This window comes from Nipponia nippon, unplaced genomic scaffold, assembly GCF_047370975.1.
Source record: "Nipponia nippon isolate SJK-2023a ecotype South Korea unplaced genomic scaffold, ASM4737097v1 scaffold_1, whole genome shotgun sequence".
In the NCBI taxonomy this organism is placed as follows: domain Eukaryota; kingdom Metazoa; phylum Chordata; class Aves; order Pelecaniformes; family Threskiornithidae; genus Nipponia; species Nipponia nippon.
Genome location: NW_028262290.1, coordinates 135,742,201 through 135,767,082, shown reverse-complemented (window position 1 = coordinate 135,767,082; position 24,882 = coordinate 135,742,201). Strand labels below are relative to the sequence as shown.

The 24,882-nt window shown below is 37.8% G+C and overlaps 1 protein-coding gene across 11 annotated transcripts in view; it reads right to left on the bottom strand.

Annotated features, from left to right (window-relative positions):
• Nucleotides 1–24,882, bottom strand: part of DGKB (diacylglycerol kinase beta) — a 494,094-nt gene that overhangs the window by 249,927 nt on the left and 219,285 nt on the right. For all 11 annotated transcript variants that reach the window (XM_087773968.1, XM_087773975.1, XM_087773980.1 and 8 more), the window contains 5 exons: nucleotides 23,851–23,991; nucleotides 15,573–15,622; nucleotides 13,785–13,859; nucleotides 13,121–13,240; nucleotides 2,640–2,757 (listed from right to left, as the gene is read on the bottom strand). In XM_087773968.1, the coding sequence (XP_087630094.1) occupies nucleotides 2,640–2,757; nucleotides 13,121–13,240; nucleotides 13,785–13,859; nucleotides 15,573–15,622; nucleotides 23,851–23,991 (504 nt within the window). The remainder of the gene's footprint in view (nucleotides 1–2,639; nucleotides 2,758–13,120; nucleotides 13,241–13,784; nucleotides 13,860–15,572; nucleotides 15,623–23,850; nucleotides 23,992–24,882) is intronic.

Genomic DNA, 24,882 nt, shown 5'->3' with positions numbered 1-24,882 from the left:
CAATCAGTCAATGAAAACTCAAACTAAACTGCTTTTTCCATGGAATACAAAAGGCCAATTAGAACAGGAAATATTATGCAAGTGAGAAATCCAAGAATACACTATCATTGCATAACAGGAAATGCTTAATTAAATCAGAGCTCACCAAATTTTTTCAAAATAATTCCCAAATGACAGAAATATTAAAGACAAATCGGTGACTGCCAAATGGTTTGGTGTCATTTGCTAGTAGAAAGAAATCTATATTTTACAAACTATAGGCATGAGAGCAGCTGGCAAGCACAAAAATAAAAGCCAATGAATTTATGTTGTTCCTTCTATCGATTTATAAATCTTAAATGGCTGATTAGTTCATTTTCAGATAACAATTGTTTTCATGCACTCCATGTAATTACCCCAACTTAACTCTTACTTTCCCAAATACCAACTCCTGAGAAGCTTTTTTTCCCTCCACACCGGTTTTAGGTAACTACTATTGTTGACGAGGTCTGTAAAGATCACACTAGCTGCATTTGGAAAACATACAAATGTCAGGGTACAATGCAAAGCTCTCCTGACTTCAACTATACAACTGTGCCTAGATGAGGAAATAATGCTACAGCTTATACCTGCATTCAATAGAGTCAACTATTAAAAACTGAGAATGAATTTCTCCCTGCATGGTATATGTCTCACGCTTTTGACCTCGAGAGCAATTAAGCACAAAGTACTTCTAAACACCTTGCTTGCACCTATTACACAAACCCAGTGGGAGGCGCAGCCATTAATCAGACAAACTGCAGGGAGTAACATTGTTGATTGGACCACGGAGGGATGGTGAGGCCCCCTGCAGTTTCCTTTTTTTTTTTTCCTCCCACACAATCTAAAATGCAAATAATGAAATCTATAGCAATGCTTTGAAAATATATTGGAGAAGAAGCTCTAGCAAGATAAGGAAATAGTGCAATAGTTTTGTAAGTAGACTAATGCCCCTTGCTGCATGAAGTAACTGAAAGGAACGTGTTCATGTTCTTCAGATACTCTGGGACCGTTGTTCTCACCAAATAAATGCCAAGCACAATAACGAATAAATTTTAAGGAGGTACATTGCAGCAGAGAAAATTACAGCACTTGTAAGGCTGGTCTTTTGGGGGCAGTTTACTTCATGCAACTCGTCTACACATTTCTGATAACTCTTGAAGTTGATCATCTACATTATTTGCTCAGTAGAATTTTCTCTTTCAAACATATATGGGTCTTATATTCCCTCACAAGGATCAAGTTTACATCAGTCTGACATAAAAGAATATTATAGAATGTAACATTTCAAGATCTAATAGTCAATTCAGCATTTTATATGTATATTTATATATATATATTCCACTTCGAATTTTAATAAATGTCTCTCTCTCATTTCATAGTATTGTGAATGAAATTATACAATGTGAAAATGCGTATCTGGAGGATTTACATCTGAAGTATGTTTTAAAGAGATCTGTGGCCCACAGAGGAGAAAGAAATGGTCGATTCCAAAACCCTCATTCATTCAGACTAATCTCAAATTAAATCAATAGAACTGTAGAGGCAGAAAGGTCCTGATCAGCTGTGATGGGCTGTCTTTCATACCAAAAATGGAGAAAGTAAGTTACACTAAGAAACTGATCAATTTATCAAAAAGAACAATGAAAGGTGACTTGATACCATCATGAGAAGAATACAGTGGGTACTAAAGATCTCATTAATCTAATGAAGCAGGGCATAACACGAACCAATCATTGGAACCATCTACCAGACATATTCAAATCAGAAAATAGGTCTTAAAAAAAGATGATTAATCATTGGAACACACCACAAAAGAAAGATATGGATCATCCATCTCTTGAAACATTCAAACAGAGACAAGGTATCTTTTGGCAAGATTTGGTTTCTCAACATACAGGTTATGTGCTGGTCAAACAGAGATTATTAGGAAATACATAGATATAACTCAAGGAATTCAACTGTAGTAAGTGCATCTAATAGTCTAATGAAGGTCAAATTAGACGCAGTAGTTTTTCTGTGTTACTCTACCTTAAAATCTATAATCAGTTAAAATATGAAAGGATGGCAAGACTGAGATTTATGATTACAAACCAAATAAACATGCAAAACTTTAGAAGTGTTACAGAAAATTGATTTCTGAGAAACTGGGATTTTACCCTTCACAATTAACAAAACAAGAATTCTGTGCAAAATTTGAATAAACAAATTGGGACTTAAATGCTAGTCAAGTTGATACCTATTAAAGAATATGAATAATTACTAATAAATACAAAAGAGGAATAACAAAAATATAAGGTTGAAATTTAAGCATGATACTTGCTAAGAGAAAAGAAAAAAAAAAAAAAAAAGGGAAAAAGAAAAGAGGCAGACTCCAAAGAGAACTAACACTAAGAACTATTATAATACAGAAAACACTCTCGAACAGCTTTGAAAGCCCAATATCCTGAAAAATTAAAAATGGAACCTTGAGCACTCAAGCATAGAAGACAAGGGGAGAAACAGCATTGTTCTGGAAATGGTTTCGTACCAGGAAGCTACTAGTTCTTTGTTATGCAGTGAGCACAACATTTCTAGGAATAGACATGTATGCAAATGGACATTGAAATACTTATACTCACAAGAACAGCAGAGACCTTGCTTGCCTACTCCGATTAGCATGTTCAAACAAAGATTACAGTAGGCAGGCTTGTTAAAGTGTTTCAGTCTCCATACATGCTGCCCATCATCTTTCACATTCTGCACAGGACATAAAAGAAACAGATTTCACTTAATAAAATGAACAATGAAATATATAAATGCCAATAAAAATTGGAGATTGACTCAAGAACGTAAAAGACAAGCTGTTACTTTGTTTAATACTCCGCACCAGATCACAGTATAATAATTCTAAATACACAGGCAATGATATAATAAAAAATTCTTCAGAAGCTCATGGACATCCATGTGTTTCAAAAACAACTCAGAAAAAAATCAGGCTGCTGTAACCACTGCAACACAATGCTAGCAATAAATCTAGGCTGATATTAAATTACAACTAGTATTAAAACTAACTAAAATTTGTTCTAGACTAATTCTAAAAATAAAGGTGCTGTAGGTCAGAAGGTAAAACTCCTCAAAACGAACAATAGAAAGGATTTTTTAAAACTACAGAGATAATCTTAATGACCCTTAGAATTAGGGACATGGATCAACATATGTTAAGTGGGAAATCTAATCACACCACAATAAGACCTACTGCCAGCTTTAATTTATGTTCATCTCCTGCTGATAGTCTATCAAAAAGCAAGTATTTAAGGGTGAGATTTACATCCCGGACCCCTTCTTCAAAAATTGAATTCCTTACATTTAAGCCCACGTTTTTCAGTTAGCTGTAGTACTATACTCAAATCTTGCATGAATAGACTGATCAACTGATCAGCACTTAGAACTCAGGGGCCCATTGTAACTTATGCATACAACTAAAATATTATCAAATCATTTACATTTATGAAAGTAAGCTTTCAGTTGCATGATTCTCCACTTCCTTCTTAATGGAATCAGTCTGAGATCTCACTGTTATTAGAATGTTTTTAAAATTATGGGCACTTGGTACAGATGTTAAATTAATTCTGTAAACACCAGGTTTCTTGGCAAGTGTGGCCATCAGACTTCTTGCTTTTTGCAATCATCAGAGGTTTTGATTTAAAAAAATATATATTAGCCTAATGTAATATCACTTGATTTCTTTTTTAATTTATTTTTTACCAAATATAACATCCAATGGAACAAAGGCTATCAAATAGACAAAATATCAAATAGATAAAATGTCTGTCAGCTGGAAATGGGCTGCAGTAGTTTGATTCTTGATTGTGCATTACTGAAACACTACAGTCTTCTTGGTCGTTTCATGAACAAAAAAAAGAAATTGTCACATAGCTAAAGGAAGCCACATCAACCTCTGGTTCTCAGAAGGCACATCAACAGCTGGTCCTCATCCAGTTTCTGATTTCTCACATCAAACTACTACTACTACTTGTCATCATCTATATACAGTACTCCTGACTAGATCTTCAATAATATGATGGCTTTCACTGATAAGGACAGTCAATGTAAGTCAGGACATAAATTCTAATAAAAATTCAGTTTTGTCCTATATTAGTGTATACCGCATGAGTTAGGTCCTTAAAAATCAGTATTGCTCTATGTTGAGAGTTAGCCATTAATGACGAGTCAAAGATGAAGAAGACGACTTCATCCTTGCGGGGGGAAAAAAAATCCTGAAGGAAAATCAGCACTCCAAGAAATTAAGAATGTTTGGTTCAAAGCCAGGTCCTAGCCAGAACACAACTTTGAATAATTCCTATAAATTACCTAGAAACAAAAGAAACTGAAGTCAGCTGGAATATTTTTTCTCTGCTGAGATATCAGGATCAGAGCCTAAGTGGAGTTCCCCTGATATTATCAGCAGGAGTTCAAATGCCATCTCTGACAGCTGGGCAATGTCAGGGTCCCCTTTCTACAGAAAGGGGAGAGCAGATGCCTAATGTGGGATTCTCAGGCTGGCAAAGAGCATGGAAGTTTTCCAATTTCCCCTGAAGAAGCAGAAATAGATTCTGCAGCTGTGGAACACTAGAAGCCTGTCAAGCTCCTTCATGACTGGCAGCTGAAGAGAATGTATTTCATTAAATGGAGCTCTGTAGCTTTTATTTTTCTTTCGATCTTACTACCACATTCCACACAATTTTAAAATATTGTTAAACTACAATATAGTATCTGTTTCAAGTCCTGCGAAAGTAGACAATTATTCATTAGACAATAAGGACCATGTAAATCCTTCTGAGAAAAAACAGTAAACAAGGTACACTTCTATTTTAACATTACTCAGGTCATCAACAAATACAGTCATAAACCACAAGCACTTAAAATGCAAGCTGACCAGCTTTCCTTAGCAAAATATTTGCTATTTCTGAAAATTAACAAAAAATCATAATTATGCATAAACTTGCCCCTCTTCCACATTAGTTTTGTGTTACTTTTTCATTTTAATTTTATTTTTAAAGAATGGCCATTACATGTGAATATGTCGCTTCTTACTTGAACAGAACATATGGACTAACTTAGCTGGCATTTTCCTTATCAGAAAAACAAACAAGTCTTGATGTGGGTGTTCTGCCAATTAAAACACTTAACTGTGTTACAGACTGCAACTGATGCAAATCCATTACATAAACACAATGCACTTTTGGAAAATAGCAAATTAAATTTTTGCTCTTGTGCACTGCCAAAAATAAGCAATAAAGTGCTGCATATGATTATGCATGCACATAACTTTTTAAAACACTGCCAAGAAAAAAAAAAGACATAATGTGAAACAAAACCCCCTCAATGCAAGTCTTTAAGTATGAATAAAATCCACAATTCTGACACATCAGTGCATTTACTGACATTCACTCATTTTGCTTCCATATCCTGAGAAAGAGTTTAAAAACAAACAGTCATTAAGAAGATCTCAAAGCAGGGCAGGTACAGTAAAAATCTCTTCCTCACTTCATTATACATCACTGAAAATGAAGCCTCCATATGCCACACACAGACTTTAGCACATAATGACAATAGTAACATTTATTTTGTTAACAACGGTTCTCTTAACTTATGGTCCTGACCCTTCTACCATGGATTTGATTGCCAAAAGGACCTGGCTTAAAAAGCAAGTCAACCATGAAAGAGTCAGCCTTAGAATTAGTGGAAAATCCCATGTAGTCACAGAATTCAGCTACACATCCCTAATCTGGTTTAATATTAATTTACTTCAGCTTTTTAGATATTTGTAAATAAAGGTAGCCAAAGAGATCTTAAGGTTTCAAGCACAAAACTCAAGATTCTGAGACTTAAAAAAGGTAATGAAATCACTGATAAATTTTCATCCTAGCAAGTATCCCCTCTTACAATAGCTAGAGTGTCTGAAATACCAGCATGCTCAGTCTTTTCTATGAGAAGAGTCAATAACAAGCAACCAAGGGAAAAGGACGTTAGCGAGTCTGCTAAGTTATTCTTTCACTGCCTACTGTTATTTTCTTTTCATTTATTCTAAAAACATTTACGTGACTTGAAGATATTTTTATGACTGATCTTTGGATATTGTTCAGTCTGTGGGGAGGCTAGAAGAGTGTCCATTAAACCATGCAGCACCTCCTATTAATACAAATGCAGTTACATTCTACATTCCTTTGATGGCTCTCAGCAAAGAATTCAGGTCAGGTTTGATTTTGTTCAATTTGGTTTGGGGAGAGGGGGTTCTAAATCTGTTCTGGTTCAACTGGAGAGGGACTAACCTGACTCGAGAGACATGCTATTCAGAAGGGCTCCTCACTTCTAACTTCCAAGATATTTTGTGTGTGTCTCAGTGTGTGTGCTGGAGAAAGGAAGAAGCGGGGGGGGGGGGGGGGCGGAATCACTTCCCCAGCCTTCATCCAGGCACTCACCAGTGTACTATCCTGATCATCCAGAAATGCATAAGCATTAATACGCACATGAGAATACGACAGCATAGAAAAGGGAGCACAGGAGGGGAAATTAATTTGTTTAAACAAGCTTCATAATTAGCCACACTATGAAGTTTCCCTGCCCCTAAATTGATAGTCACCTGTCATCTGCAGAGACTGAAATGCTGCAGAAATTACATTTTAAATAACGGTAAATTTGTATACCTGCATGAAATACCATTTACTTTACACCTTATATACAGAACAGGTTAGAGTTACTCCTGACTTCTCCTGGCCTTTTACCAACCTATAGGCAAAAGGAAAAGCAGGATTGTAGTAAGGAAAGGCATTTGCAAACTTCCTGCAAAGAAGCGGGAGCTAGCACAGCATAAAAGTAGACAGCACTGTCAAGAAAACAGATGTGCACTTTTTCAGCAGCTTCTGCTATGAAGTCTCACAAAGCATTAACATTACCCCCTCTGCTGGCAATGCCGTGAAATGATACTGGTAAAACAGCTCCCGTTATTACTCGGTAAATCTGCTTCCCAGCTGGTAGGGAGCTGGCACAAAGAGGGTAAGCTACAGCTTCTTCTAGCAAGGGCTTGGTTTTGCCCTCTGTACATATGGAAATAGCATATGGCTCATCAGCACTTCAGCCTTTTAGAAAACTCACCTGCCAGAATTCAGACAGGACTTACAAAAATATTACTGGGGACCATACAAAGCCAGATCGCCCTCATTCCTCGCTGAATGAACGAAATACAACTTTACGAAACTGCGTAGGTACTAAACAGTCATTTCAGACCTCAGTCTGAGAGGGACTCCTCATGCTGCGACAGGTCACACACCAGACTTGCAAATGTTTGCAAGTTCCCAGTTTGGTTCCACTTTCACGTACGCAGAGCTCAAGAAGTAAGCCAACAATAATGTAATATACAACGTAATAAGCAGTATTTCCCAAGTGTGGATTCACATTTGAGTATTCCATGCCATATTTAATCAGAAAGGTTAAAAAAGAGTTACCTTTTAAACTCTTTGAGTGTAAAAGCACAATATTTGCTGCTTAAGGATCCAAAATAAAACTGTATTTCCTTGTGATTTAATTGAAGCATAGTCATACTTCAACGCAAATGTGTTTGTCCCATTGACATTTACTTTGACTGAAAAGGTGAAATGGGTTGAAAATTACAACTGGTGACTTAAAAGAAAGGCATAGTGGCCTGGTTTCAGATTATTAATGACTTTACGAAGCATTTACTGTTGTTCAATTTCTCTCTCGCCTTAGGGCTGCTTTTCAGCAACTGTACAGTACCAGATACAGTGCAACTGTGACACCTAGTGGCCAGTGAACAGGGAATAAAATACTTTCCACTCCTGTAACAGGATTTTTTTAAACACTAGCACTTGTGAACTTGCAGTTTATACCTACTTTTTGTACAATCACTGACAGGGGTGGGTACTAATGATCTGTTACAAGTGTTGTCCTGGTTTCAGCTGGGATAGAGTTAATTTTCTTCTTAGTAGCTGGTATAGTGTTGTGTTTTGGATTTAGGATGAGAATAATGTTGGTAACACACTGATGTTTTGGTTCTTGCTGAGTAGAGTTTACGCTAGTCAAGGACTTTTCAGCTTCCCATGCTCTGCCAGGTGCACAAGAAGCTGGGAGGGAGCAGAGCCAGGACAGCTGACCCAGACTGGCCAAAGGGCTCTTCCATACCATATGACGTCATGCTCAGTATATACACTGGGGGAGTTGGCCAGGGGGCAGCGATCACTGCTCAGGGACAGGCTGGGCATCGGTCGGTGGGTGGTGAGCAATTGTATTGTGTATCACTTGCTTTGTGTATTATTATTGTATTATTATTATTGCTACTACTACTACTACTACTACTACTACCATTCTATTTCATTTTACTTCAATTGTTAAACTGTTCTTATCTCAACCCACGAGTTTTCTGACTTTCACCCTTCCAGTTCTCTCCCCCATCCCACTGGGGTGGGGGGAGTGAGTGAGCGGCTGTGTGGTGCTTAGTTGCCGGCTGGGGCTAAACCATGACAAGTGTGAACAAAATATCTGGCATGGAATTATTTTAGAAGAGAAATCAAGCACATTTATCAGAACGGGGTGGAATAATATTGTGTGAGTCAGGAACTCCTAGCGAAGAGCAGAGTACAATGTTCACGGCTGACAAAAACCCTCAGGAGCAAACCGTCATTAAGGACATCGGAAGCAATGCTAGGATCTCAAACTTCACTGACAATGTTGATCTACTTAAATTAATGCAGAATGAAATGAAAAGGTCAGAAACTTTGAAGGTTTCTACTGTGGAGGAGTAGAATAAATAGCCTAGTGGTCACTAGTATGCAATAGCCCACTTCCCAAACATGTTAATTATCAACCAGAAGGAGTAATGCAGGGACATCTCTATCCAATCTGTGTTTGGATGGGAGACAAACAAACTATTGCCTTAAGGAGCAAAAATAAATTTGGAAAGTTGATGAGGACTGTGAAAATTGCAGACTGAAGTGTGACACTCAGCAAAAAACTCTACCTCATACATTTATTATTAAAAATTGCACCACATAAATAACAATTTCCTCTATAGTTACATAATTTTTTTTTCTTCATGAAATTCTCACTTTTCATGAGAGAATTTCTTGGAACAACTTCCATGAAACTGGCACAACTAAACCTCAGAATAAGAATTATGGGTCTTGAAAGATAAGAGTTTCAGTAGGTGCAGTACACATTCGACCACTGCTAAGTGGAAAAAGTAGTCATCCAAGTACAAATGAATTATACACATATACAATTCCAAGGTCTTTTCTTGCAAAACAAATGTCCAAATAGTATGTATATCACAGCACCCCTATAGAATAAGAACCAATTAAGTTCTTATTTAAATTCCTCATGTTGTTCTGAAATTGTTTGTTTAGCACACCAATTGCCTTGAAAAGCACCAAAATAAGAATACATTGTTTCTATCCTGGAACAGCCCCAGAGACAAAACTCTCTGTATTTCTGAGATCACAGCAACTCTAAACTCAAGTTCTAGGAGGAAATAGAAAGCATAAAACCCAGTAAGATAAAATAAACTGGATATTTAGGTTGATTTCCTAGAGAAATGAGACTTATTTATGCTCTTTGTCCCTTTATCTACATGACTCTAAACTGCTCCAGAAACTTTTAAATTAATTTAGTAATCTCAGTTAAATTTGAAAGGGCACTAGAAGTTTCATGAAAGTCTAGAGAAAGGGCTGGGGGGGGCGGGGCAGAGAGAGAGAGAGAGAGAGAGCTCAGAAGCAAAGTCAGGCAGATTTCCTTGTTACTTCTTTTAACTTGGCAATAGCTGGCTGGCTAATATTTGTAATAACAACCTAATACTCCTATGTCTTTCAGAAGGGGATTACTGATGAAGTCAGAGGGCAAAGACCACAAACCTGTGAAAGATTAGGCTATCTCAACCCCATTGTTTATACACACTAACTTGTTTATTCTTTTATTTTTGTATAATATAGTTCCATATTTCACTTAAATGCTTCTTCAATTTTTTTTCAATTATTGTAACTAAAGCATTGAATAAAGTATGTAATAAAAACTGATTGAAAGGCTTTAAATGCAATATAAAACTTTTACATGATATCTTACCTTTTCATATAGCTCTTAAAGGAACCTACAGATTAAATACAAACAACGTAGCTGAATTCTGAAGGTACTACAACAAATCTTCAGCTGAAATAAATTATCTTAGCTTCACTGATATTAGCATAACAAATTACACCAGCTGAGAATCTTTTATTGTTTGTACACGGTCTATACAACAGTTAAGTACATTACAGTAAGTTAATGGACCCCAACCCAAAACAAAGACTTCACTGGTATCATAATTTTTTTTAAATAAACTACAGTGACAATTCTTTGTCACTATCATACTGGACAAGCTCTGAAACTGATCTCTTTGATGTAAAATTTCATCATTGCCTGAGTTCAGCATACACCAAAGCATAGCTGGCTAAAGTTAAAAGAAGGTGAGAGAATTGTTTGGTTGTTTGGTTTTTTTGGGTTTTTTTTTTGCTTATTTTCAACATGTGAAGACTACCTGGACTTGTCTAAGCAGCGTAAGCCAGTAGGTTATGCCCTTTATTTTCACATACTAATCAGCCTGTGGAAAACTTTAATATGTCAGAACTTTACTATTTGATTACTGAGTCCAAAAGACTCTTATCTTACTTTTCATTATCATAACTAAAACAAGAGAGAAAGAGAGCCAAAAAAGAAGAGTCCTGGGAAGCTGGGTTTGCAAAATGTAACAAGAGCATGTAAAATGAAATAACAGCATTCCAGTAACGGGAATGATGCACTGGAATGAAGAGCTTGGGTAATACATTAGATGCTGTAAAACCATCAAAATCATGCTATCAGTTTACACAAAATAATGATGGACAGGCACTACAGTTTTAACTTTCTTGATCTAACTTTTCAGACTCCTAAAATACACTTAAATCTGATCATTTAGAACTGTGTACAAACAGTAGTAGTAACTTTTTTGCTGGTTTAATGGAAAATTTTAAAATCTGGCTTTTCTCTACATATTATGTGAATGGTTTAACATGAAAAATGGGAGCCCTTTTAGAGGATGGCATCATTTCCTAGTAAATCATTAGCAAACGATTAGCAATTCAGCTTGCACAGTTCTGTAGGTAATCGACTTCATTCACGGTAAAGTAAAATATTAAAAAAGCATTAAAAGCCACCCCATCCATTTTACTCCAACTTTCAACTAATAAAACTATGCTTATTAGGCAAAAGCATATTTTGCATACCACTATAATATTTTTTCAAAGCTGTACATTTACGTCTCTTCAAAAGAATATCTTGAATACTCTTGATGACAGAAACACTGACCCATGCTGATAGCAGACTACAGAATTTTCATCACTGTTTACGTATTTTTATTATTTCCATAGTAAAGCTATGCACAGCAAGATAAATTACCTAATAACTAGTAAAAATACTCAGAAGGATAAAATGTCTGATAACATACATTTCCATAGCTTCTTTCTAATTCCTTTTGTTTTAATATGAAAATAAACCTCTACAGAAGGACCTGCATTAACTTATCACAGAATTTAAGGAGTTTTAAATTTAGAAAGAATGAAGTGTAGACACTGAAAAATACTCCCATAACATCTACACTGTCTGTCAGAAAAGAAAAATCTGTACTGAAAATGACTACCAGTTATCTGCTATACTGATTGCTTGAGAGCATTTGCTGCCCTTTGTTTAGAGTAATTCTGTGGAAATAATGGAATTCAGCCTGACAAAGATCTGTTGTTTGATGACAGGGAAGTAATTTAACATTTTTGTTACTCAGTCACACATGTAGAATTAGGGAACTAGTACTTACAGTGATCCAAATGTACTGAAAGTTATCCTCAATATAGGATAGATATTTAGCTGGTAATTTGATTAAGAAGATTTTGCAAGAATTTTAGATCTTCTGCTAAATGCACTGTTTTGTTGCATATTTCTCTATGGAAAGTCTCAGTCTGACCAGTCTTTGTGCAAATAAAATACCATAGAGCAACTGCAACAGTCTAGGTTTAGTTCAGGCTGTAGCAGTATATGGGAAAGTAAATATTATTTATTATTTCACCTCAATATCTGAAAAAGACTTCAGAAAATATTAAATAAAAATGTTTTCTCTCAAATAACAGAAAAGCATTTGAAACATATGCTAAGATACATGTGCTCAAAATTAGCTCAAATACAGGACAGCAGGTGGCACTGGCAACATGCCAGTGTTAAAACAGCTGTGTTGAACTGGTATAAAATTGATCATATTAAATCTGTCTTATCTTTAATGTGAAGTTGTAAATGTACAGAACATAAGCTCTTCTTTCACAGCACTCTATCCTTTGGTATAAGTGTTCTCTTTGATATTGCTACGTAGTATAGTTTATTAAGGTAGTTACAGAGACAGAAGACCTATCTTTACAGGGATGTATCATGACAGGACAAGAGCCAACAGGCAATAATTGCCGCAGAAGAAATTCCATCTGTGCCTAAGAAAAAAGCTCTTTCTCTTGAGAACAATTAACACTGGGATTGGTTGCCCGCAGAACTGGTGGAATCCACCTCATTGGAATTATTCAGGACTGGGCTTGACAGGGCCCTGGATTACTCAATCTGTGGCCCTGCCTTTAATAAGAGGCTGGATCAGATGATCTCCAGAAGTTCCTTCCAACCTAGATTGTCCTGTGACTCAGTATGGTTAGGCCACAGAACACAGTGCCATGCTGAGAAGCCTAGACTGCTCCAAGCCAGCTGTAACGTACACATGGGCAGTAAAACATTCTTAACAGATACTACTGCAGCTAGGAATTAACGATATGCTGTGAACAGGACAAATCAGTTTTTTAAAGCTTCCAGCTCTAGAGCTGGCTCATTTGGTGTTGCTTCAAACATGCTAATGTACCTCTGACTTTGAAGACACACCACTTCCCTTTGCATGTCACTCAGCCATAGTAAAGAAAAGCAAAGAAAAGCCATTCTTTATACAGGCCACAGAGAAACTAACCTGAGGGCCACAGCTGACATGTAAGCAGAAACTTGACACTTTTATGTTAATACTCACATTCTCTAACCCAAGGAGGACCAAGAGTGGGATTGTTGTCATTCCTCCTTGGATCCACTCTTCTAAAGAAACAGTGCCATCATGATCATAGTCTATTTCTTCCATCATTTCATGAAGGATCTACACAGTTTAATGAAAAATCTCATAAATTCCATATTCTAATACAACAATTTCTTGTTAGAACATGTGCAGATCTCCAATTCCCTCATCCGCATGCAAAAAGTAAGGAAAATATTATTTGTATGACACCTGTCGTAAAATGAGTAATGACAGTTCAGAAAATGAAGGGCCATATTCCTATTTACATTTTATTATTACTTAAATCTCCCAAACCAAGTTGTGTCCTGTTGTGTATTTACTATGTACAATACAAATAAGAGGTAGTTACTTTTAAGAAACCTTCAGAGACAAACCAGTTGTGTTATAAATGTTAATTACTACAGGCACTGAAGAAAAGCCTTGAACTGTAGCAAGAATGTTTCACAGATCAGATCTCATCAGAAAAACTCATAAAAGTGCTAATTGACAGTGTCATAGTGGAGCACAGACTATTCTTATTTCTATCTTACTAATATGTAGAATCACATGTTGACATGAAGTATCACAAAATTATTGAATGCCATCTCTAGCAACATTAAAAACTTGTGATAAAATAGATACTTACTGGACTTAGTTCAGTCACATCCCATTCAAGGTATTCTGCAACATGCATCATTTGAGCAATGATATTTTCTAGCTCCTACAGATGAATTAAAAAGAATGATAATATTTAATGCAATATTATAAAGACAAATTCTACTGCAAGCAACCTATAATTCAAACATATTGCATTCAGTGACACTGTTTTGTCAATGCTGCTAATGAAACGTCCTTTACATTTGGAAGCTGTCCACTTTTACATGAATCCGCTTCACTAACAAAACATCAGGCATGGACCACAAAGCATGCAGGGAGGTGAAATACAGCCCCACAACCAAAGCACAGCCTCTGGGTTGAAAGTAGTAATAGAGTCTTCCTTCCTAGTTGATCATTGGTTTCATGATCTGAAGTCCACTCTGTGATATAATGATGTAAGGTCCTTTAAACTCCAGCACTCTAACAAACTATTTTTTTGACAGCAATTGTATAATTCACAACTTTCTCATGGAAATAAGGCATAAAGTGGACAGTATAAACTAATAGAGAGATATCTTCTTACAGTGTTGTAATTTCCCTTGATGACATATCACTAGTGCTCATCCATATTCATATACACAGTTTCATTTGTAAACATGCTCAAATGCTTATCTAGAACCTTTCAGAATTCTCATGTGTATATACTATGCACTAGTTATCTAATTCATATTTTGTATTGCCTAAAACTATGATACAGTATTTACTTTATACCTCCATATAACTTAACTTCCCTATTCCTCTGTCACTTATAGGAATCACCTCCTCTTCTTCACCAATCCAATTTATGCTGTCTTACTTCAGGGAGATACAAAAGAAGAAGGGAGGCGGGCAAAAGAAAAAAAGAAAAAAAGAAAAAAGAAGGGGAGGGGTCAAGAAAAGAAACAAGAAAAAAAGAAACAAGGAAACAAGGAAACAAGAAAAAAGAAACAAGGAACAAGGAAAAAGGAACAAGGAACAAGGAAAAAGGAACAAGAAACAAGAAACAAGGGGGGCAAATGGGGGGCAAATGGGGGGCAAATGGGGAAGAGGGGGAAAAGGGGGAAAAGGGGGGGAAGGGGGGAAGGGGGGGAAAGGGGGGGAAAGGGGGGAAAAGGGGGGAAAAGGGGGGGAAAAGGGGGGAAAAGGGGGGGAAAAGGGGGGAAAAGGGGGGGAAAAGGGGGGGAAAAGGGGGGGGAAAAAAGCTGCCAATAAAATGCTTTTATGTTACCTAACAGAAATATAGCTATATTAGTAGCTATATAGTAGCTATGATATAGTTACATTTTTAAAATGATTGCTATATCTCTGATTTTCCTTCAAATATTTGGTTGAGCTACTCCTCAAAACTTTAATATAGTTCCTCTGTTCTTTATAACAACATGGAAGTTCTGACATTTCTCCACAAACATCCACTGTGTGACTCTTACACTTTCCCCTTTTAACGAAATCTTTACAAATGGTGCTTTCATACACATCTCCAAGTGGCACACTAGAATTTTAAGAATCATATTAATGTGCCCCCTACAGTAATATGGTTAAAACTCAGAAGACTATAGAATAGGACTCAACGATAGCAGTGTCAGCATTCGAAAATTTATACAGTTGTAGAAGTAGCAGCTTAATGGAAAAGAAAACTCAAGAGTTACTTCCAAAATGGGTGACTTTTTATCAACTATAATTTATACTGCTTCTATTAATTCAGGATAAATACAAACTTGATTTGGATTAATGTAGTTTTGTATAGGTACGCCATTATGACATACTCTTACAATGCATTAAAATACATAAAAAACATTACCGAGCTATCCAGGTATCCATTTCCATCTGTATCATATAAACGAAACATAACTAAAAAGGAAACAAAAAGAGAAGGAAACTCAGTTAGAAAACACAGTAACAACATTATTTCATTAAAAAAAAAAAACACCAAACAACAAAAAAACCAAATACAAAACAACCAAACCCAAGTTTCAAAGAAAGGACAAATCTTAACATTTTCCTTTAATGATCACACTAACTGTAGACCCACCAAACACTTCGTATTATGTGAGAGGTTCACTCAGCAACTACCCTGCCACAGTGCCTCCAATTAGACATATTGGCAGGACAGTGCAATGGCACCTTTTCCACATAATCACTCCAACAGCTAATTTGGTCTGTGAACTTAATTCTGGTTCCTCCTAGAGAAGAGTTGTATTCATGATGTGTACCACCAAAAGGCCCTTCTTTGTCATCTCACCAAACATCGGATAACACACAATTGGTCAGGCAAATGTTGATAAGCCTGCTTAAGTTACAATGCTATCCTACTCCCTTGGTTGCAGCTGTCACTATTCAATAGTGATATTGCTTTAGAAATGCTTTCTGACCAAATAAATAAAACAGAGGATTATTATTTGAAGTATCTATCAGCCAAATCCAACAATAAACATTCCTCACAGACTGCCAGCATGACTCCTCCCAAGACGACTTGCTTCATCAATTTGGAAATGTATTCCCAACATGTTGGGGAGCCACCCAGACAAGAATAGCTGCATTTTGACAATATCCAGAAGAAATATATACTTTCAAGTTTGTATCATTACTTGATTCCAGCCACAAGAGAGGGTACGTCCACCATTACCAAGATACTTTAAAGCTGCTTACTCAGCTGATCACATACTGCATCAGGTTGCAGAGCAGAAAGAAGCCTGAAGCTTTGGTAGCAAAAGGCTAAAGATGAAAACCAGAAGCCTACAAATACCTCATTCTTCATCCCTACTTTCTGGGACAGTTTGTCAGAGCTCTGAAATCTAAACACCATGCCCTTCAAAAGTGTTCATATTTTCCCCCTAGATCTGTTTTCTAAGGGGCAAGAAGAGAGTCCATGTACAGGTGGTTCCAGGACACTATAATGCCTTGACTAACAGCAAAATCTGGGGGTGTTGGTTGACAGCTGCCTGAACATGAGCCAGCAGTGTGACCAGGTGGCCAAGAAGGCCAATGGCATCTTCGCTTGTATCAGGAATAGTGTGGCCAGCAGGACCAGGGAGGTGATAGTGCCCCTGTACTCAGCACTGGTGAGGCCGCACCTTGAGTACTGTGTTCAGTTTTGGGCCCTTCACTACAAGAAGGACATTGAGGTGCTGGAGCATGTCCAAAGAAGGGCAACGAAGTTGGTGAAGGGTCTAGAGAACAAGTCTTACAAGGAGCAGCTGAGGGAACTGGGGTTGTTTAGTCTGGAGAAGAGGAGGCTGAGGGGAGACCTTATTGTGCTCTACAACTACCTGAAAGGAGGTTGTAGTGTGGTGGGGTCGGTCTCTTCTCCCTAGTAACAAGCGATAGGACGAGAGAAAATGGCCACAAGTTGTGCCAGCAGAAGTTTAGGTTGGATATTAGAAAAAACTTCTTCACCGAGAGGGTGGTCAAGCATTGGAAGAGGCTGCCCAGGGAAGTGGTTGAGTCTCCATCCCTGGAGGTATTTAAAAGAAGGGTAGACGTGGTGCTTGAGGACAGGGTTTAGTGGTGGACTTGGCAGTGCTAGGTTAATGGCTGGACTCGATGATCTTAAAGGGTCTTTTCCAACCTTAACGATTCTGATTCTACGATTCTATAAAACCCAAGCAACCTGCTTACAACCGTCTTATCAGATGTCTTTGGAAACATAACATATGACCTATTCAACAGTGAACAATCCCACCACATTGGATCCACAGCAAATGCTGTTACAGTCCAATAAATTCCACAAGCAAAGCTTATCATGGTTTTCAGGAGACGATATAATGAGAAGTGAAAGGGAATTCTTAGAAATTAGAAAGTAAAGTTCAGAAAGAATTTGATTGGTTTTGACTTACAGCAAAACATATTTAACTGTTTTATGGATTGGTTTGCTTCCCTTATATCCCCCATCTTATTTCCAAGTTGTTCACCTAACTGTGAGGAAAAAAAGGTAAGTACTATACATCTCTACCACGTCAGGAATTTTTCCACTAGATTGCATTGCTCTTAAGAGCTGTAATATGAGATTGAAGATATTTACTGTAGTAGATTGTTTCAGGCTACAAAGGTCCATTATTCATTAGTTACAGGCTAAAAAAAAAAACCTATAAAAATATCCTTCTTTGCCTGTGAATTACATAGCAGAAGTGTTTCAGTGTGAAACAACAGTTAATGCTAAAAGCCACCAGAGATCGGTACTGTCCCTACTAGTACACCTTCTACCAAAGCTGCTTAGAGCACAACAGCTAATATTATCTGGCAAAGGTACCATTAAGCATTCACAGTTTCCATAGGGATGAATCACTGAATCACTCAGTAATAAAGTTAAAATCATTTGATTCTCCTTCTTCCTCCTCCTCTGTGATTGTAATGCACTGGTTGAAAGAATGTTCTACAGCTATCACGAAAGCAAGTTTTAGCATCTCCTTGATCTTCACTCACTCCAGAGAAGTAGTGCTTACAACTTTTTTTTTTTCCTTTAACATGAATCAGTAGTTCTAATCAGTCATTTAAAAACAGACGTTAGCATAATTATAACTGTTTCACCTTTGTAGCAAACAAAGTCTCTCCACTTACATATGTATTGGGTAGTGAAAAGGCTCAATCTGTGCTCTTGGCTAGACTGAAAAACTATGCTACTGGTGTGGCATGCAATCTCTTTTCTATTCATACCGTGCTAAATATTCATGTTCTTGCTGATTTACACAATCTAGGAGAAAAAACAACAACAAAACGATAAAAATAACTGAACAAAAGTTCTGACGCAAACTAAAGAGCCCATGTCAATCTTTTATATTTCTTTCCCTGTCTCCTTACCTGATAGTACTGTCTGGCCACTCAATTTCTATTACTAGATGCACACCTTTTGTAAATAATTAAAAATGTATTAAAATAAAATTACCAAGATGAGATGAATTGCTGCACTGCTATATTTTCACCTGCAACCTCTGAACTTCTAATCTTGCATATGACAAAAGGTGGCATCCCAGAAATTCCAAAAGTTCAAAATTATGTTCCTTTGAGAAGAAATTGGGGAATTAATTCTCAAAAACACATGCACAAAAGTGCTGAATGCACTTTCTGTTTTCACCAGAGCATGTACTTTGAAAACTGTAAAGCTTGTCACTCTCCACAGAAGCCTGACTGTCCAAGAACTGCATAGCATAGGAAAAAGACAGACTATAACTAGTCATATTACTGCAAAAATACAAAAGAACAGTGTGGCATTCTTGAAGCTTCTGTTGGTATGAAAAGAACAGAAACAGAATAACCTGGAGAGAGTCTTGATAACAGAAACTTGCAAAAAACCCCACAGCTCATAATTCTTGGAGTTTCTGTTCATAATAGCGGAGAGAAGTTTAAGCACTTGTAAGCATATTATGTTTGTAAAGTTAAGGTACCTGTGGAGGCTGGATGCTTCCTCCACACCATTTATGTCTAATGCCCTTCATACTGCCTCCTGGCATTTCTCTGAACAGCTTCACAGGAGATAGGTGTCTGTCATTCACAGTTATACAGATAAAAAACACATACAAATTGAGGTATGGGTTGTGCTGATAAAGCCTCATGTAATTGTGAGCTAAAATAACTTCTGCTGTTGGGGTCATTATAGGAAGAAAAGTTGAGCTACGAAACACCACTGTTCAGTTCTTAGGAATTACCCTGCATATTTACAAGGGGTCTTTCTTACACTTTCAAGAATCATAGTGTGGACATCAGCAAGCAAAGCTTGGTACATGTGAAAATAACATGGAGAGCAGAAAATGGTTTCTATCGGTCAAGTCTACAGGTTGAGCCACAGAGCATGAAGGTACTTAACAATTAGATACACCTTGAACTATTTGCAATATGACCTTAAAAAGAGAACTTAAATTTTTCCAATGTATTTCTGCTAGGAAAGTTTGGATATGCTTTATATTCAGGCCCTATAGAGTTTATGACTAATAGATATGCTGAGCATGTCAAACAGGTGGGGTTCGCAGTGCTTAAGACCTCTAGGAATACACTGTTAATAGGTTAGAGAATCCATTCATCTGCTGGAATATTTGTAAATCTATGAAAATCCATAGATGATATAGATCCAAAACCTAAACACTATTTCCTCTTAGTGTATTTTATCTTAAAAAATCCTCGAGCTTGTATCAGATTTTATTTGAAAGCACCGCTTCCATGTTCTGCTTGTCATAAGTCAAGTTTCCAAACACTCAGCTATGATTCAGTGTGTTTCCTTATTTTGTCAACAGAAAAAAAAAAACAAAACCATGATTTGAGATTAGTATTAGTATTAACATTGGCAACTCTGGAATAAGCCATCCTTTCTTTTTTTCACTCCACTGCTACTAATTTATAATTTACCTTACAGCCACAGGACTTACTGCTATAAAATTATTTCAGACAGTGTGTTAAATTATACCATTAATTTACAAGGACAATTCAACTAAAATCAACAAGGAATTCTGCATACTAATGGTACACTATAAGCCATTATTTAGACACTAAAAAGTGACAATATGTGGTATATTTCAAGTCTGTATGACAAAGTAGAAAATAAACCTATATAATAACCATGTCCTTACTTATATGTAGTAAATGTGTAGTGTTTTCCTCCATCCCGTCAGTAGGTGGGAGGCATACGGAAAGGAACAAGAAGACCCATCTCATGAACGCGTGGCTCAGAAGCTGGTGCCAGAGGTGGAATTTTGGGTTTTTCAATCATGGGGCAGTTTACATGGCAACAGGCCTGCTGGAGACAGATGGGGTTCACCTGTCGCAAAGGGGGAAAAGGATTCTGGCTCAGGAGTTAGCAGGCCTCATTGAGAGAGCTTTAAACTAGATGAGAAGGGGGAAGGGGATAAAACCAGGCTTGCTAGGGATGAGCCTAGGGGTGGCATGCCTGTGTTGGAGAAGAGATCTATAGCCCAATGGAAGTGCATTTACACCAATGCACGCAACATGGGCAATAAACAGGAGGAGCTGGAAGCCATTGTGCAGCATGAAAACTATGATGTGGTCGCCATCACGGAAACATGGTGGGATGACTCACACAACAGGAGTGCTGCAATGGGTGGCTACAAGCTCTTTAGAAGGGACAGGCAAGGAAGGAGAGGTGGTGGGGTAGCCTTGTACGTTAGAGAGTGTTTTGACTGTCTAGAACTCAATGAGAGTAATGATAAGGTTAAGCGCTTATGGGTAACGATCAGAGGGAAGGCTAATAAGGCAGATATCCTGGTGGGAGTCTGTTATAGACCACCCAACCAGGATGAGGAAACATAAGTATTCTACAAGCAGTTGGCTGAAGTCTCACAGTCTCTAGCCCTTGTTCTTGGGGGAGACTTCAACTCACCAGATATCTGCGGGAAATACAACACAGCAGAGAGAAACCAGTCTCGGAGGTTCCTGGAGTGTGTGGAAGATAGATAACTTCCTGATGCAGCTGGTAAGCAAGCCAACCAGGGGAGGTGCCCCGCTGGACCTGCTGTTTACAAACAGAGAAGGCCTGGTGGGTGATGTGGTGGTCGGAGGCTGTCTTGGGCACAGCGACCATGAAATGATAGAGTTTTCAATTCTTGGAGAAGTAAGGAAGGGGGTCAGCAAAACCGCTACCCTGAAATTTAGAAGGGCAGACTTTGGCCTGTTTAGGAGTCTGGTTAACAGAGTCGCTTGGGAGGCAGTCCTGAGAGGGCAAAGGAGTCCAAGAAGGCTGGCACAGGAGCAGGCCGTCCCCATGTGCCGTAAGACGAGCAGGCGGGGGAGAAGACTGGCCTGGCTGAACAGAGAGCTTTGGCTGGAACTCAGGAAAAAAAGGAGAGCCTACCACCTTTGGAAGAACGGGCAAGTGACTCAGGAGGACTACAAGGATGTCGTGAGGTTATGAGGATGTCGTGAGGTTATGAGGATGCCATGAGGTTATGCAGGGAGAAGATTAGAGAGGCAAAGGCCCAGCTAGAACTTAAACTGGCCACCGCCGTTAAAGACAACAAAAAATGTTTTTACAAATATATCAGCGACAAAAGGAGGGCCAGGGAGAATCTCCATCCTTTGTTGGATACAGAAGGTAACCTGGCCACGAAGGATGACGAGAAGGCAGAGGTACTTAATGCCTTCTTTGCCTCAGTCTTTAATAGTCAAGCTAGTCATCCTCGGGTTTTTCAGGCCCCTGAGCTGGGAGACGGAGATAGGACGCAGAGTGAAGTCCCAGTTGTTGAAGAGGTGGCAGTCACTGACCTGCTCCTCCACCTGGATGCTCACAAGTCCATGGGCCCAGATGGGATCCACCCGAGGATAAAGAGGGAGCTGGCAGAGGAGCTTGCCAAGCCACCCTCCATCATTTATCAGCAGTCCTGGTCAACCGGGGAGGTCCCAGATGACTGCAAGTTAGCAAATGTGGCACCCCTCTACAAGAAGGGTCGGAAGGAGGATCCTGGAAACTACAGGCCTGTCAGCCTGACCTCGGTGCCGGGGAAGGTGATGGAGCAGGTCATCTTGAGTGCCATTACGCACCACATGCGGGACAACTGGGGGATCAGGCTCAGCCAGCATGGGTTTATGAAAGGGAGGTCCTGCTTCACTAACCTGGTCTCCTTCGATGACAAGGTGACCCGCTTAGTGGATGAGGGGAAGGCTGTGGATGTTGTCTACTTGGACTTTAGTAAGGCCTTTGACACTGTCTCCCACAGCATTCTCCTGGAGAAGCTGGCTGCTCACGACTTGGGTAAGTGCAATCTGTGCTGGGTTAAAAACTGGCTGGACAGCTGAGCCCAGAGAGTGGTAGTGAATGGAGTCAAATCCACTTGGCGGCCGATCACGAGTGATGTTCCCCAGGGCTCAGTGTTGGGGCCAGTCCTGTTCAATATTTTCACTGATCTCCATTTCATGTATGGTTTGTGCATAAAGCTCTTCAGAGCTCTGATAAGGCTTGCATAACTTGCTACCATGAAACAGTTATTATATTGCAAGTTGAATTCAATCCTAGTACCTTAGTTTTCCTGTGCTTGTGTTTTGAATGCACATTCACACATACATCCTTACATTCTAATCATATGATACCAAACTACTATTACCAAATTTGGGGACGACTTCTTACAGTCTTTGCTGAGGCAAAGGTATCTGTGATCTTACAGTACAAAGTAGTCATTGTAAACTAACTACAGGTAATGAAACATCAACATACTTCAACAACATGCAGTCGTGTAACCTTGTAATGAATTTCTCATTCCGGCAAAAGCTCCCTACTGTTTGCATTTCCTATCATATTGAGTATTTACTTTCCATACAGTATTAGAGCCTGATCCCACAGTTCTTTTATAGACAGACCAGCTACGTATACCAAAGTATATTTGGTCTCAGTAAGGACTATATGATTGGATTGACTGTTTATCTACCTGGAAAATCGGCTTCCAAAATTCCATAATGTGGAAACACACCAATTGTTTCTTTTTTAGTCCGATTCACAGATCAAACTCTCAAGTTATTTTTTGAACAGGTAGAGGTGTTGGGCTTTAGTGAATTAGGCCCCTAATTAAAAAAAATCAAGTAATTTCTAACTTCCAGTGTCAAACACTCATTCCCAATAATGGTGCAGACTCAGATCATTCTTGGCTTTTCTGTTTTCACTAATATTATAGAGCCCACGGCCTATATTAACTATTATTCTTTGTTTGAATTACTTTGTTTTCTGCAGATTATTAACCACTTCTATGTATCTCTTAAGCATCCTCAGTATATTTAATTTTTTTTTCTCAGATCTGATACTAATCAAGAGATGACAGCATAGAAAGGATTATCTTAACTGCAGAATGTATGATCCTTACTCCCCATCTTTGCGTGTGCTAGACAGAAAGAAAGATAGAAAAGATAGAAAAATAATAGGAAAGAAAGATAGAAAGATAGAAAGAATAGAAAGAAGATAGAAAATCTCATCGAATTAATACTATTAGCAAGAATAAAAGATAATTTCTGCAATAATGGTGACCTAGAACAATAGTTTTATAATGCAGCTACCCAAAACTGAGTCTTAAACTCAGAAAATTTAGAAACAGAATTTTTGATGACTTATTGAAATAAATATATAAAATTAACTTAAAAAAAAAAGAACATACATTCTAGCTTGTCTTCAGGTCTTCCTCTTTCTAGCAGTGACAAATAGCAAACAATATCTTTCAGCTGGATCATGTCTGGTAAATGTAAGTTGGCAGGAGTAGGAGGTCGGGAGGTAGAGGTACCTTTGTTAAGTCTCAGACCTGGAAATAACACATAGCCTTTGTTACTCTTAACATATGATATAAGCAGAAAATGAAAACATAACTCTTGCATACACACATCTTTGTTTTATGTGAATCCCAGATGACTTCTTTATTTAAATATAAATGTGAAGTTTTAAGCAATTCATGTTCATAGTTTATCCAGCAAAGGCAGAATTAAAATGATAGTGAGGTTTTAAAATATTATACAGATAAAGCAAACTATTGAAAAAAAAAAAATCAATTATGGGAATGGCATAACTGGTTTTTTTCATTTGTGTGGATCTGATTCACCAAAAATTTGGTGAATATTTTTATTCTAGTACATTACATGTTAGTTTAAGTATTAAAACAATTCCTGCCCAATGCTGCATCCACTTCCTTGTGTTTGTAGAAGCTTCATCTAACTTATAGATTGACACAAGCTACACTAATTGAAGATGTTTTAGTGTCAAAGAAAACTCTGATAACGCCCAAGTGTGTAGTCTTCCCAAAAAGACATTCAGATGTGTGTCAGAGCAACACGTTTTTAAAACATGGAAGCCTCAGTCACAGAATACTATGAAAATAAACACAGAATGTAAATAATAGTGATAATAATTGCTCAAACGTTGTGATCAAGAGCAGTTCCAGTGTATCACTTGGAATACAAGTTTCAACATTGCCAAACTTTTTGTTTCAAGAGAACATCAATATGACTGGTTCTGATGGTATTACTGGAATCTGCAGGACCAATAGAGGGAAAAAAGGGGAAGGACAGGAGAACACAGAGAAAGAAGCAATAAAACTTTCTTTACAAGTTTGTTACATTTCTCACTAACTTTAGCGATGTTAAAGATGAAACTTTACAAACAGATTTATTGTTCTTAAATATTTTCTGTAACTAATTCA